The 15,293-nt window shown below is 43.0% G+C and overlaps 1 protein-coding gene across 1 annotated transcript in view; it reads right to left on the bottom strand.

Moving 5' to 3' along the window:
• The window catches only part of LOC139391584 (RNA-binding motif, single-stranded-interacting protein 3-like), a 345,137-nt gene that overhangs the window by 250,371 nt on the left and 79,473 nt on the right, over nt 1–15,293 (bottom strand). The window contains exon 3 of the mRNA XM_071138959.1: nt 11,888–12,085. Coding sequence (XP_070995060.1) covers nt 11,888–12,085 — 198 coding nt within the window. The remainder of the gene's footprint in view (nt 1–11,887; nt 12,086–15,293) is intronic.

A 15,293-nucleotide genomic window follows, 5' to 3' on the forward strand; every position in this document is an offset into this window, starting at 1 on the left:
GTCTAGTCAGACACCTAGGTATTTGTAGTTGTCCACATATTCTAAGTCAGAACAGTCCAGAGTAGTGATGCTGGACGGGCGGGCAGGTGCGGGCAGTGATCGGTTGAAGAGCATGCATTTAGTTTTACTTGCATATAAGAGCAGTTGAAGCTCGTCTGGAGGTTAGTTAACACAGTGTCCAAAGAAGGGCCGGAAGTATACGGAATGGTGTCGTCTGCGTAGAGGTGGATCAGAGACTCACCAGCAGCAAGAGCGACATCATTGATGTATACAGAGAAGAGAGTCGGCCCGAGAATTGAACCCTGTGGCACCCCCATAGAGACTGCCAGAGTTCCAGACAACAGACCCTCCGATTTGACACACTGAACTCTATCAGAGAAGTAGTTGGTGAACCAGGCGAGGCAATCATTTGAGAAACCAAGGCTGTTGAGTCTGCTAATAAGAATGTGGTGATTGACAGAGTCGAAAGCCTTGGCCAGGTCGATGAATACGGCTGCAGAGTAATGTCTCTTATCGATGGTGATTATGATATCGTTTATGACCTTGAGCGTGGCTGAGGTGCACCCATGACCAGCTCTGAAACCAGATTGCATAGCGGAGAAGGTACAGTGGGATTCGAAATAATTGGTAATCTGTTTGTTCACTTGGCCTTCGAAGACCTTAGAAAGGCAGGGAAGGATAGATATAGGTCTGCACCTGTTTGGGTCTAGAGTGTCTCCCCCTTTGAAGAGGGGGATGACCGCGGCAGCTTTCCAGTCTTTGGGATTCTCAGACGATACGAAAGACAGGTTGAATAGCGGTTGCTAGTAATAGGGGTTGCAACAATTTCGGCAGATAATTTAAAGTTGGGTCCAGATTGTCTAGCCCGGCTGATTTGTAGGGGTCCAGATTTAAAGCTCTTTAAGAACATCAGCTATCTGGATTTGGGTGAAAGAGAAATGGGGAGGCTTGGGCGAGTTGCTGTGGGGAGTGCAGGGCTGTTGACCGGGAAGGGGTAGCCAGGTGGAAAGCCTGGCCAGCGGTAGAAAAATGCTTATTGAAATTCTCAATTATAGCGGATTTATCGGTGGTGACAGTGTTTCCTAGCCTCAGTGCAGGGGTAGCTGGGAGGAGGTGCTCTTATTCTCCATGGACTTTACAGTGTCCCACAACTCTTTTGAGTTTATGCTTCAGGATGCACATTTCTGCTTGAAAATCTAGACTTAGCTTTCCTAACTGCCTGTGCATATTGGTTCCTAACTTCCCTAAAAAGTTGCATATCACGGGGGCTATTCGATGCTAATGCAGAACGCCACAGGGTGTTTTTGTGCTGGTCAAGGGCAGTCAGGTCTGGAGAGAACCAAGGGCTATATCTGTTCCTGGCTCTAAATTATTTGAAAGGGGCATGCTTATTTAAGATGGTGAGGAAGGCACTTTTAAAGAATGACCAAGCATCCTCTACTGACGGAATGAGGTCAATATCCTTCCAGGATACCCGGGCCAGATCGATTAGAAATGCCTGCTTGATGAAGTGTTTTAGGGAGCAGTTTATAGTGATGAGGAGTGGTCGTTTGACCGCAGACCCATTACGGATGCAGCCAATGAGGCAGTGATCGCTGAGATCTTGATTGAAAACAGCAGAGGTATATTTGGAGGGCAAGTTAGTCAGGGTGATATCTATGAGGGTGCCCGTGTTGACGGATTTGGGGTTGTACCTGGTGGGTTCATTGATAATTTGTGAGAGATTGAGGGCATCAAGCTTAGATTGTAGGATGGCCGGGGTGTTAAGCAAGTCCCAGTTTAGGTCACCTAGCAGCACAAGCTCTGAAGATAGATGGGGGGGGCAATCAGTTCACATATGGTATCGAGGGCACAGCTGAGGGCAGAGGGTGGTCAATATCAAGCGGCAATGGTTAGAAACTTGATTCTGGAAAGGTGGATTTTTAAAAGTAGAATCTCGAATTGTTTGGGTACAGACCTGGATAGTAAGACAGAACTCTGCAGGCTATCTCTGCAGTAGATTGCAACACCGCCCCCTTTGGCAGTTCTATCTTGTCGGAAAATGTTATAGTTGAATGATGGAGGCCCCTATGTTCTTGGGGACCTTCAATGCTGCAGACATTTTTTGGTACGCTTCCCCAGATCTGTGCCTCGACACAAACCTGTCTCGGAGCTCTACGGACAATTCCTTCGACTTCATAGCTTGGTTTTTGCTCTGATATGCACTGTCAACTGTGGGACCTTATATAGACAGGTGTGTGCCTTTCCAAATCATGTCCAAACAATTGAATTTACCACAGATGGACTTCAATCAAGTTGCAGAAACTTCTCAAGGATGATCAATGGAAACAGGATGCACCCAGGCTCAATTTCAATTCTCATAGCAATGGGTCTAGGCAGTTATAGTGAGGGAAAAAAGGATTTGATCCCCTGCTGATTTTGTCCTTTTGTACACTGACAAAGAAATGATCAGTCTATAATTTTAATGGTAGGTTTATTTGAACAGTGAGAGACAGAATAACAACAACAAAAAATCCAGAAAAACGCATGTCAACATTTTTCCTAATTTGCATTTTACGTAATTATGATATAACATTGAAGGTTGTACAATGTAACAGGAATATTTAGACTTAGGGATGCCACCCGTTAGATAAAATACAGATGATAGTTTCGACCATATTAATGACCTAAGGCTCGTATTTCTGTGTGTTATTATGTTATAATTAAGTCTATGATTTGATAGAGCAGTCTGACTGAGCGATGGTAGGCACCAGCAGGCTCGTAGGCATTCATTCAAACAGCACTTTTGTGCGTTTTGCCAGCAGCTCTGCTGTTTATGACTTCAAGCCTATCAACTCCCGAGATGAGGCTGGTGTAACCGATGTGAAATGGCTAGCTAGTTAGCGGGGTGCGCGCTCAAACGTCACTCGCTCTGAGACTTGGAGTAGTTGTTCCCCTTGCTCTGCATGGGCCGCGGCTTTGTGGAGAGATGGGTAACGATGCTTCGGTGGTGGCTGTTGCTGATGTGTTCCTGGTTTGAACCCAGGTAGGGGCGAGGAGAGGGACGGAAGCTATACTGTTACACTGGCAATACTAAAGTGCCTATAAGAACATCCAATAGTCAAAGGTATATGAAATAGAAATGGTATAGAGAGAAATTGTCCTATAAATACTATATTAACTACAACCTAAAACCTCTTACCTTGGAATATTGAAGTCTCATGTTAAAAGGAACCACCAACTTTCATATGTTCTCATGTTCTGAGCAAGGAACTTAAACGTTAGCTTTCTTACATGGCACATGTTGCACTTTTACTTTCTTCTCCAACACTTTTTTTTGCATTAATTCAACCAAATTAAACATGTTTCATGATTTATTTGAGGCTAAATGGATTCTTATTGTATTATATTAAGTTATATTAAGTGTTCATTCAGTATTGTTGTAATTGTCATTATTACAAATAAATAAAGAAATCAGCCGATTAATCGGTATCGTCTTTTTTTGGTCCTCCAATAATCGGTATCGGTGTTGAAAAATCATAATCGGTCGACCTCTACTATTATGTGTAGATTGCTTAGGATTTTAATTGGATTTAACCAATTTTCGAATAAGGCTGTAACATGAAAAAGTAAATGGGTCTGAATCCTTTCTGAAGGCACTGAATATCTCACTAGGTCAGGATATTTAAGCCTCCATATAGCCACTAGTTCAAATATATCAATGATATTCATTATTTCCTTAAGTGCATGAGGGTGATAGTTTGTAGTGTGATTTCCTTTATGGTCCATTGAGGTATTTAAAACTGTATTATAATCTTCCACCATAATAATAGAGTATTGTATTGCTTGTAGGCAAGATCAGTTATTATTATTATTTTCAAAGAAGCGTGGATCCTCATGATTTGGAAACGTGGATCCTCAATATATTAACGATCATGTGCCTTTAACAAACTTGTATTCCATCCATAAATACGAATAAAATTGTTAAATTACGAGCCTAGTTTGTTTAGCCATGGAAAAAGGTAGGAACCTTCCTGCTAGCCATGATTGGCTGAGATAATGGATGGGCTGGACATGCCGGGAGGTGAGTTTGGATTGGTTTGCCATGTAGCATGCTTCTGTGTATAAGGTGAGCTGTTCAGTATGTGTTGATAGTCTTTCTACCGCACCGTTTTTGAAAGATATAACGTTAGCCATCGAGAACTACAAAAGTTTTGCTACTTTTCTCAACAACATTGATGACCTGAATTTAGCAGGCGCTATCAACAGATCAGTTTCACATGGCACGGCTAGTGTGAACCGGAGTGACTTGACACAACGCTGGCCAAACAAGGGGTGCATTCGTAAATTCACTCTGGCACACTCTCGTCTGACTGAGCTAGAGCGCAGAATAACTGATGAATTTACGAACGCTCAACACCCGTTGAATATGGCCAGTGTCGGTAAACGTCGGCAAAAAAGGCGTAATTAAATTGTTGCCAGTAGCACAGCTACAGTCACTAACGCGCTGGATGAAATGAAAACACCTTAACATTTTTGGGATAGGGGGCAGCATTTTCACTTTTGGATGAATAGCGTGCCCAGAGTGAACTGCCTCCTACTCTGTCCCAGATGCTAATATATGCATATCATTAGTAGTATTGGATAGAAAACACTCTGAAGTTTCTAAAACTGTTTGAATGATGTCTGTGAGTATAACAGAACTCATATGGCAGACGAAAACAGTATTTAGAACCTGTTTTGAGGATTCTGTTTGTTTCTACGGGCTGTAACGGAACTTTTTGAACTTTTCGTCCGACGTTCAGCGCGATCTGAACGCGCTTTTGGATTTGTTTACCAAACACCCTAACAAAAGAAGATATTTGGACATAACTGATGGACATTATCGAACAAATCAAAACATTTATGGTGGAACTGGGATTCCTGGGAGTGCATTCTGATGAAGATCATCAAAGGTAAGTGAATATTTAAAATGCTATTTCTGAGTAATGTTGACTACCTAATATGGCGGAGGGTATCTTTTTGGCTGCTCTGTTGTCTAAAAGCAGTACTTAGATTATTGCATGGTTTGCTTTCTCCGTAAAGTTTTGAAATCTGACACAGCGGTTGCATTAAGGAGAAGTTTATCTAAAGTTCCATGTATAATAGTCGTATCTTTATCAATGTTTATTATGAGTATTTCTGTAAATTGATGTGGCTCTCTGCAATATCACCACATGTTTTAGAACTACTGAACCAATGCGCCAATGTAAACTCAGATTTTTTTTATATATAAATATGAACTTTATCAAACAAAACATACATGTATTGTGTAACATGAAGTCCTATGAGTGTCATCTGATGAAGATCATCAAAGGTTAGTGATTAATTTTTTCTCTATTTCTGCTTTTTGTGACTCCTCTATTTGGCTGGGAAAAAATGGCTGTGTTTTTCTGTGGCTTGGTGGTGACCTAACATAATCGTTTGTGGTGCTTTCGCTGTAAATCCTTTTTCAAATCAGACACTGTGGCTGGATTAACGAAAATTGTATCTTTAAAGTGGTGTAAAATGCGTGTATGCTTGAGGAATTTTAATTATGAGACTTTTGTTGTTTTGAATTTAACAATGCACTTTCACTGGCTGTTGCGGGGGGGGGGGGGGGGCCTTTAACCAGCATTGCTAGGGCGAGTAAAATGGTCAGAGTGAGATTGTCTCTCATTTGTCCTGGAAGTAGCCAACGTTAGCTTGGGTGCTTGACTGCCATTATGAGGTCAGAACTCTCGGCGAGAGTGAGCTCTGAACGCTCCGAGAGCAAAACGCTCTGAATACACAAATGGACAATCTGACAACGTTCTGAATTTACAAACGCCCAGAGTGTGCACCCTAGCACTCCAGATTGAATTTACGAACACACCCAAGATGTAGCTACAAACAAAACTAAGTTAAATGGTTCCCGTCTGCCGGGAAGCATTCATCTATGTATACGGGTAAGAGTCTAGCTACATTTTCAAATATAACTTTCAAATTTTGTCAGAAAGTAGTTTTTATTGCAAGTTAAAGCATACTGTTAGTTACAGTGGCTTGCAAATGTTAGCTTGATAGCTCACTAGCTAACGTTACATTTATGATCTTTGTAGTAATATTATTAAAATCAGAAACCCATTTGCATTGCTAGTTATAGCCTAATGTTAGCTAGCTACAATTGAACCTAGTTTGTAAGCTTTAGCTACCTGCAGATTCATAACACAGCTATGACAATGTTTGTATTGGAAGCAGTATGAGTACGGATTATGCTGGTTCATTGTTAAAATAGCTACCTACATGCCTAAACAAGACTCCACTTCGGCCGGATTATTACGACCTATCAAATTAGCCAGGTGTGTCTGGGGGTGATAACGGCCATCTATTGCATTTCATGACAGAACTACTCATTCAAGGGTTTTTCAAAACTATGAAATAACACACATGTAATCATGTAGTAACCAAAAAAGTGTTAAACAAATCAAAATATATTCTTCAAAGTAGCCACCCTTTGCCTTGATGACAGCTTTTTGCACACTCTTGGCATTCTCTTGACCAGCTTCATGAGGTAATCACCTGGAACGCACTTCAATTAATAGGTGTGCCTTGTTAAAAGTTCATTTGTGGAATTTCTTCCTTCTTAAAGTGTTTGAGCCAATCAGTTGTGTTGTGACAAGGTAGGGGTGGTTTGGTAAAAGACCAAGTCCATATTATGGCAAGAACAGTTCAAATAAGCAAAGACAAACGACAGTCCATCTTTACTTTAAGACATGAAGGTCAGTAAATCTTGAAAATTCAAGAACTTTGAATGTTTCTTCAAGTGCAGTTGCAAAAACCATTAAGCGCAGTTGCAGAAACCATTAAGCGATATGATGAAACTGTATCTAATGTGGACAGCCACAAGAAAGGAAGACCTAGAGTTACCTCTGCTGCAGAGGATAAGTTAATTAGAGTTAACTGCACCTCAGATTGCAGCCCAAATAAATGCTTCACCGAGTTAACAGACACATCTCAACATCAACAGTTCAGCGGAGACTGTGTGAAACAGGCCTTCATGGTCGAATTGCTGCAAAAAAACACTACTAAAGGACAACAATAAGAGAATGACACTTGTTTGGGCCAAGAAACACGAGCAATGGACATTAGACCAATGGAAATCTGTCCTGTGGTCTGATGAGTTCAAATTAGATTTTTGGTTCCAACCACTGTGTCTTTGTGAGACGCAGAGTAGTTAAACAGATGATCTCCGCATGTGTGGTTCCCACCGTGAAGCATGGAGGAGGAGGTGTGATGGTGTTGAGGTGCTTTGCTGGTGACACGGTCTATGATTTATTTAGAATTCAAGGCACACATAATAAGCATGGCTACCACAGCATTCTGCAGTGATACGCCATCCCATCTGGTTTGCACACACCTCCAGGCTGTGTAAGGGCTATTTGACAAAGAGGGAGAGTTATGGAGTCCTGCATCAGATGACCTGGCCTCCACAATCACCCGACCTCAACCCAATTGAGATGGTTTGTGATGAGTTGGACCACAGAGTGAAGGAAAAGCATCCAACAAGTGCTCAGCATATGTGGAAGTCCTTCAAGAATGTTGGAAAAGCATTCCTCATGAAGTTGGTTGAGAGAATGCAACGAGTGTGCAAAGCTGTCATCAAGGCAAAGGGTGGCTACTTTGAAGAATCTAAATGTAAAATGTATTTTAATTTGTTTACTACATGATTACATATGATGCAGCGTTCTTCTGGTCAGGCTCCGTAGACGGGCACATCGCTCACCGCTCCCGAGAATACTACTCGCCAATGTCCAGTCTCTTGACAACAAGGTAGAAGAAATTCGAGCAAGGGTTGCCTTCCAGAGAGATATCAGAGATTGTAACATTCTCTGTTTCATGGAAACATGGCTCACTCGGGACACTTTATCAGTCAGTACAGCCACCCGGTGTATGCGTTATGATTAACGAGTCATGGTGTGATCATAACATACAGGAACTCAAGTCCTTTTGTTCACCTGGCCTAGAATTCCTTACAATCAAATGCCGACCGCATTATTTACCAAGAGAACTCTCTTAGATTTGAATCACAGCCATGTATATGTCCCCCCCCCCCAAGCAGACACCCCGACAGCTCTGAAAGAACTTCATTGGCCTTTATGTAAACTGGAAACCACATATCCTGAAGATGCATTTATTGTAGCTGGGGATTTTAACAAGGCTCCCTAAATTTTATCAGCATATCGAATGCACGACCCGGGCTGACAAAAATCTGGATCATTGCTACTCTAACTTCAGCGACGCATACAAAGCCCTCCCTCGCCCTCCTGACCACGACTTCTGACCACGACTCCAATCTGACCATGACTCCATTTTGTTGCTCCCAGCCTATAAACAGAATCTAAAACAGGAAACGCCCATGCTCAGGTCTGTTCAACGATGGTCTGACCAATCTGATTCCACGCTTCAAGATTGCTTCGATCATGGGGACTGGGATATGTTCCGGACATCTTCAGACAACAACATTAATGTATACGCTGATTCGGTGAGTGAGTTTATTAGCAAGTGCATCGGTGATGTTGTACCCATGGTGAGTATTAACACCTTCCCCAACCAGAAACCGTGGATTGATGGCAGCATTTGCGCAAAACTGAAAGCGCGAACCACTGCTTTTAATCATGGCAAGGTGACTGGAAACATGACCGAATACAAACAGTGTAGTTATTCCCTCAAGGCAACCAAACAAGCTAACCGTCAGTAACGAGACAAAGTAGAGTCACATTTCAACGGCTCAGACACGAGACGTACAGTTGAAGTCGGAAGTTTACATACACTTAGGTTGGAGTCATTAAAACTCGGTTTTCAACCACTCCACAAATATTTCATTTATAATTCACTGTATCACAATTCCAGTGGGTCAGAATTTACATACACAAAGTTGACTGTGCCTTTAAACAGCTTGGAAAATTCCAGAAAATTATGTCATGGCTTTAGAAACTTTTGATAGGCTAATTGATATAATTTGAGTCAATTGGAGGTGTACCAGTGGATGTATTTCACCTTCTTCACCACGCTGTCTGTATGGGTGGACCATTTCAGTTTGTCCGTGATGTGTACCCCGAGGAACTTAAAACTTTCCACCTTCTCCACTACTGACCCGTCGATGTGGATAGGGGGGTGCTCCCTCTGCTGTTTCCTGAAGTCCACGATCATCTCCTTTGTTTTGTTGACATTGAGTGTGAGGTTATTTTCCTGACACCACACTCTGAGGGCCCTCACCTCCTCCCTGTAGGCCATCTCATCGTTGTTGGCAATCAAGCCTACTACTGTAGTGTCGTCTGCAAACTTGATGATTGAGTTGGAGGCGTGCATGGCGATGTAGTCATGGGTGAACAGAGAGTACAGGAGAGGGCTGAGAACACACCCTTGTGGGGCCCCAGTGTTAAGGATCAGCAGGGTGGAGATGTTGATTCCCTACCCTCACCACCTGGGGGGAGGCACGTCAGAAAGTCCAGGACCCAGTTCCACAGGGCGGAGTCGAGACCCAGGGTCTCAAGCTTAATGACAAGTTTGGAGGTTACTATGGTGTTAAATGCTGAGCTGTAATCAATGAACAGCATTCTCACCTAGGTATTCCTCTTGTCCAGATGGGTTAGGTCAGTGTGCAGAGCGATTGCGTCGTCTGTGTACCTATTGGGGCGGTAAGCAAATTGGAGTGGGTCTAGCGTATCAGGTAGGGTGGAGGTGATATGATCCTTGACTCGTCTCTCAAAGCACTTCATGATGACGGAAGTGAGTGCTACGGGATAGTCGTTTAGCTCAGTTACCTTAGCTTTCTTGGGAACAGGAACAATGGTGACCCTCTTGAAGCATGTTGGAACAGCAGACTGGGATAGGGATTGATTCAATATGTCCGTAAACAATCCAGCCAGCTGGTCTGTGCATGCTCTGAGGACGTGGCTAGGAATGCCGTCTGGGCCGGCAGCCTTGCGAGGGTTAACACTTTTAAATGTTTTACTCACGTTGGCTGCGGGGAAGGAGAGCCCACAGATTTTGGTAGAGGGCCGTGTCAGTGGCACTGTATTGTCCTCAAAGCGAGCAAATAAGTTGTTTAGTTTGTCTGGGAGCAAGACATCGGTGTCTGCGACGGGGCTGGTTTAATTTATCTATTTATAAATGATATAAATATAAACTAGAATACATTTTACAACATTCCCTATCTTGAATGATATATACTTATAGTTTATTTCTTTATCAATTGGTGTATTTGATTGTTTTCCTGTTTTTTACTACAATCCCTACCATGGATATTATTGGGTGTTCCATTCATCTCCTCTATGTGAACTTTGTATTATTTAGAATAGCCATCGAGTAGCCTTGGTGTCTCGGAACAGTTGGTTATCAATGTACAGAATTTTGCTCTGTTCTGCAATTTACTTCGGAAAATGTTCATTCATGCATATTTTCAGCTCGTACAACGTTGTGTACGACTCCCTTCACAGAACAGCACAAACTGGCCCTAACCAGAATAGAATGAGGAGTGGGAGGCCCCGGTGCACAACTGAGTAAGAGGACAAGTACATTAGAGTGCCTAGTTTGAGAAACAGACGCCTCACAAGTCCTCAACTGGCAGCTTCATTAAATAGTACCCGCAAAACACCAGTCTCAACGTCAACAGTGAAGAGGCAACTCCGGGATGATGGCTTTCTAGGCAGAGTTCCTCTGTCCAGTGTCTGTGTTCTTTTGCTCATCTAAATATTTTATTTTTATTGGCCAGTCTGAGATATGGCTTTTTCTTTGCAACTCTGCCTAGAAGGCCATCATCCCGGAGTCACCTCTTCACTGTTGACGTTGAGACTGGTGTTTAGCTGGTACTATTTAATGAAGCTGCCAGTTGAGGACTTGCGAGGCATCTGTTTCTCAAACTAGACACTAATGTACATGTCCTCTGGCTCATTGTGCACTGGGGCATCCCACTCCTCTTTCTATTCTGGTTAGAGAGTTTGCGCTGTTCTGTGAAGGGAGTAGTACACAGCGTTGTACCAGATCTTCAGTTTCTTGGCAATTTCTCGCATGGAAAAGCGTTAATATCTCAGAACAAGAACAGACCGACGAGTTTCAGAAGAAAGTACTTTGTTTCTGGCCATTTTGAGCCTGTAATCAAACCCACAAATGCTGATGCTCCAGATACTCAACTAGTCTAAAGGAGGACAATTTTATTTCTTCTTAAATCAGAACAACAGTTTTCAGCTGTGCTTACATCATTGCGAAAGGGTTTTCTAATTATCAATTAGCCTTTTAAAATGAAAGGGATTAACTAGCATAACGTGCCATTGGAACACAGGAGTGATGGTTGCTGATAATGTACACCTATGTAGATATTCCATAAAAAATCAGCCATTTCCAGGTACAATAGTCAACGTCTACACTGTATTTCTGATAAATTTGATGTTATTTTAATGGACAAAAAAATCTTTCAAAAACAAGGACATTCCTAAGTGACACCAAACTTTTGAACGGTAGTGTACATATTCTTATCCCATCCCCTTACATTGTGTGTATAAGGTAGTCATGTGAATTTGTTAAATTACTTGTTAAATATTACTGCACTGTCGACTTGAAGCACAAGCATTTCGCTACACTCGCATTAACATCTGCTAACCATGTGTATGTGACCAATACAATTTGATTTGAAAAGACTCAGGAAGAGTCTTTTCAGAGATGGCTCATGCAGATATTTAGTGTAAAATGTACGGTAATAAATCAGGGACCCAGGAGATTGAGAGAGACAGGGAAGGTGGAAGAGAGTGTGGAGAGGTGGAGAGAGAGAGAAGGGGAGGCATGAGAGAGCAAAGGGAGTGCAATGGAGAATGCAGTGAGCATAGCTGTACAGTATGTGTTCGAGAGTACTCACTGCAGGCTGTCCCAGGCAGTAGCCATAGCTGGCATGCGTGGGGTGGTGGTGGTGGGCCGGGTAGTGCAGGCTGGCACGGGGGTAGGAGACGGTGTGGCCACTCCAGGCCTCCTGAACACCGCTGGTCCACTGGGAGCTGAAGCCTGCTGGGCTCATGGCCGTCTTACTGCTGTGGTATCCTCTCACTGCTGCACTGGGCTGAGGGAGGACGGGGGGACAAATGTTACCGCTCAAAAATAAGATAAGAAATGCCATTTAGCATTTTTATCCAAAGGGAGTTACAGTTGTGAGTGCATACGTTTTCATATGGATGGCCCCAGTGGGAACTAGACTCACCATCCTGGCGTTGCAAGCGTCATGATCTACCAACTAAGCTACAGGTTAGCCTTTCTCTCCCTGCAAGCCCTCACAACCGGTTGCCCACACATTTACCTGAAACCATAGCAGAAGGGGCGGGGGGAGGCTGTTGATGAAAGATCTCCATTCTGGGGATTCTGGACTGTTCTCACTTTCTTTTTCTCTCACTCCCATTCGCTCCTGAGCAGCTGTCGAGAAACCCCCACTCCAAAGCCACCAGTCACGGTCTAGATGTGTTCTTGCTAGAAATGTGCCGATGGGTTTGATAAGATGCTTGGATTAGAGTCTGGCAGTGTGCAACCCGTTTGGCATGATGTGTGGGTATTAGCAGGGCACAGAAGCTACTGTGGTAAATCTTGCTGACAGGCAAAGCTTACACTGCTCTAAGAGGAATGCCTGTAGCATGCTATGACTACTGGAGCAAGGAGAACTTTGGAACTACAGAGGCTGGTCTTTGACGTACACACTGAGAGAGATGGAATGACACAATTAGAGATGGAAAGAGTGATAAAGAAAATAAAAGACTGACAGAGAACAATATCTGTGAATTATGATGACGTCCCACAACTCAATCAATTTACTACAGGCATTTTGATCCAAATTCCACTCTGCTGTCATGTCTACAGATTACGCTTGTGAAATATGACGACCAAATATGAAGAGCCATATTTTAGTTTAGTGTAACTGTGAGGCATGCGAAGTAAAGCCACCTCAGATGAATTGCAACTATACATCACGGCCAAACATTAACAGTCTTGTTTATGCGTATGTTAGATTTTCACAGGGGTCAGGGGTCGCCTCACTGGGGGGAGACTCTAGAGAGAGCGATGGATGCAATCTGGCCACACAGCTGTGTTCCCAAACCCCTTCAGCCTAATGTGCTGGATCGCAGAGGAGACCGGTGGGAAAAAGGTCAGAGTTCACCTAAATAAATAGGATCCGAAGCGACAGGTTTACGGTGTGTGCTAATAAAAGGCAGGTGGAGACGGTTCCCCCCCGAAAGCAGGATAAATGCATTTCTACTGTGTCAGTCTATAAAGTGCCCTTATGGCTTCACGAAAACACATAGAAATACTGTAGAGGGAGTGTTCGTCAATGAGTCAATACTTGCTCTGTGTGGGCAGGAGATAGCATTGAAGCATGCATCAATGGCGAGAACTAATGTGCAGGATCCAGAGCAGCCATGGCTATTATACAGCCCTAATCGGAAGAGTAGCATTAAGAGCAGACCAAAGCTTCCATTCCTTCATCGCAATGTCCGATACTTTCAGGGAAGTATTCACCAGTTCGTAGAGTTCAAATGCCGCCTACGGCTAAGCAACCATGTTCATTTGTGCTTATAAATGAGGACTATTCAGGCAGACTTTCAGAAAAAAAGGGCATATAGTTTTCCCATTCAGAGGTATTTCTGCAGGCCAATAACACTCCGGGGAGAGATATGTTTGGTATGTTTCCTACACATGAGTTATTCAGGACTACAGAGTCATTGGCATGCAGCTGAAGCTCCTACGGGCACAGGGATATTCAGCCACATCATTCGGGGAAGGTGGCTGTTTCTTAAAACACGAAGGGGAGATCTGAGGGTCCTGACAGTCCTAGACTGGAATGTGTGATTGTTCCCCAGACTCTGGCTTCGTGACACAGGTTTTCAGCAGCTCGTCAGAGCCTTACACACCGCGCATATTTCTCAATTTTATATGAGGGCCAATCGGCTCTGGTTACACAAGTCTTTTCCTGTTCTGAGGGGGATGTTTTACTTGCGGATGAACAGATGTGCATGCACTCAGATGTGTGAACGTAGAACTTCTAGATTGATACAAATCGGCATAGTTTGGGGACAAGGGTGCTGCGATTTTTTTCTGACTGGGGGGATATAGAAAAAAATAATGGCCGCACTGAAGTCATCTATATCGGTCAGCTAATACAGGACTAGTAAAGGCCCAGTGCACTAGTTTTGTGAAATACATTTTACTAAATGTATTTGAGTGTTTACCTACATTTGTAACTTGAGTCTGATAATTATCTGTACAAAACAGTTAATCTGTGGAATAAAAAATAAATACTTGCTTGTGTCACAGGCGCAGGAATACGTACTGTTTTTTTTATTTTCTCCACCCAAACAAAAGAGCGAGGTGCAAACCTCTAAATAATACACAAGACGAGACCCGTAAAACAAGTGGACAATAATACGTAGCATGGAAGCCGATACAACAGCATGGGTACTCACAGGACCAACGGACATGGTAACAATAACTGACGAGGACGATGGGGAACAGAGGGCACATATAAAACATACTAATCAGGGGGAATGGGAACCAGGTGTGCGTAATGAGTCAAAACAGCCCGGGGTTGGTGGTAATGAATCCAGTTCAGTGACGCCTAGAAGGCCGGTGACGTAGACCTCCGGAGGTGGTGAACGGAATGAGCAGCAGTACCGGGGGGGTCCATGACATCTTGATATATGGACTCGAACCCAGAATCTCTAGTGGCACAGCTACAACTGCAATGTATAAGTGCCTTATACCACTGCGCCACTCGGGAGGCCCTAAATGCAACTTATTGCTATCTGAAAACTGAAATGGTCTACTCACTCTTTATCCATTTTAGTTGACGGTTTTATCCAGAGCAACTTACAGCAGTGAGTGTATACATTTTCATACTTGTCCCCCGTGGCAATCAAACCCACAACCCTAGCATTGCAAGAGCCATGCTCTACCAACTGAGCCACATCATCACAAACCATTGACAGTGCCTTCGGAAAATATTCAGACCCCTTGACTTTTTCCACATTTTGTTACGTTACAGCCTTATTCTAAAATGGATTAAAAATAAATAAATCCTCAGCAATCTACACAAAATACCCAATAATGACAAAGCGAAAACAGGTTTTTAGAAATGTTTGCAAATCTATAAAAACTCTAATATATAACAGAAATACCTTATCTACATAAGTATTCAGACCCTTTATTATGAGATTCGAAATTGAGCTCAGGTTCATCCTGTTTCCATTGATCATCCTTGAGATGTTTCTACAACTTGATTGAAGTCC

This window comes from Oncorhynchus clarkii, chromosome 32 (assembly GCF_045791955.1).
Source record: "Oncorhynchus clarkii lewisi isolate Uvic-CL-2024 chromosome 32, UVic_Ocla_1.0, whole genome shotgun sequence".
NCBI classification, from domain to species: Eukaryota; Metazoa; Chordata; class Actinopteri; order Salmoniformes; family Salmonidae; genus Oncorhynchus; species Oncorhynchus clarkii.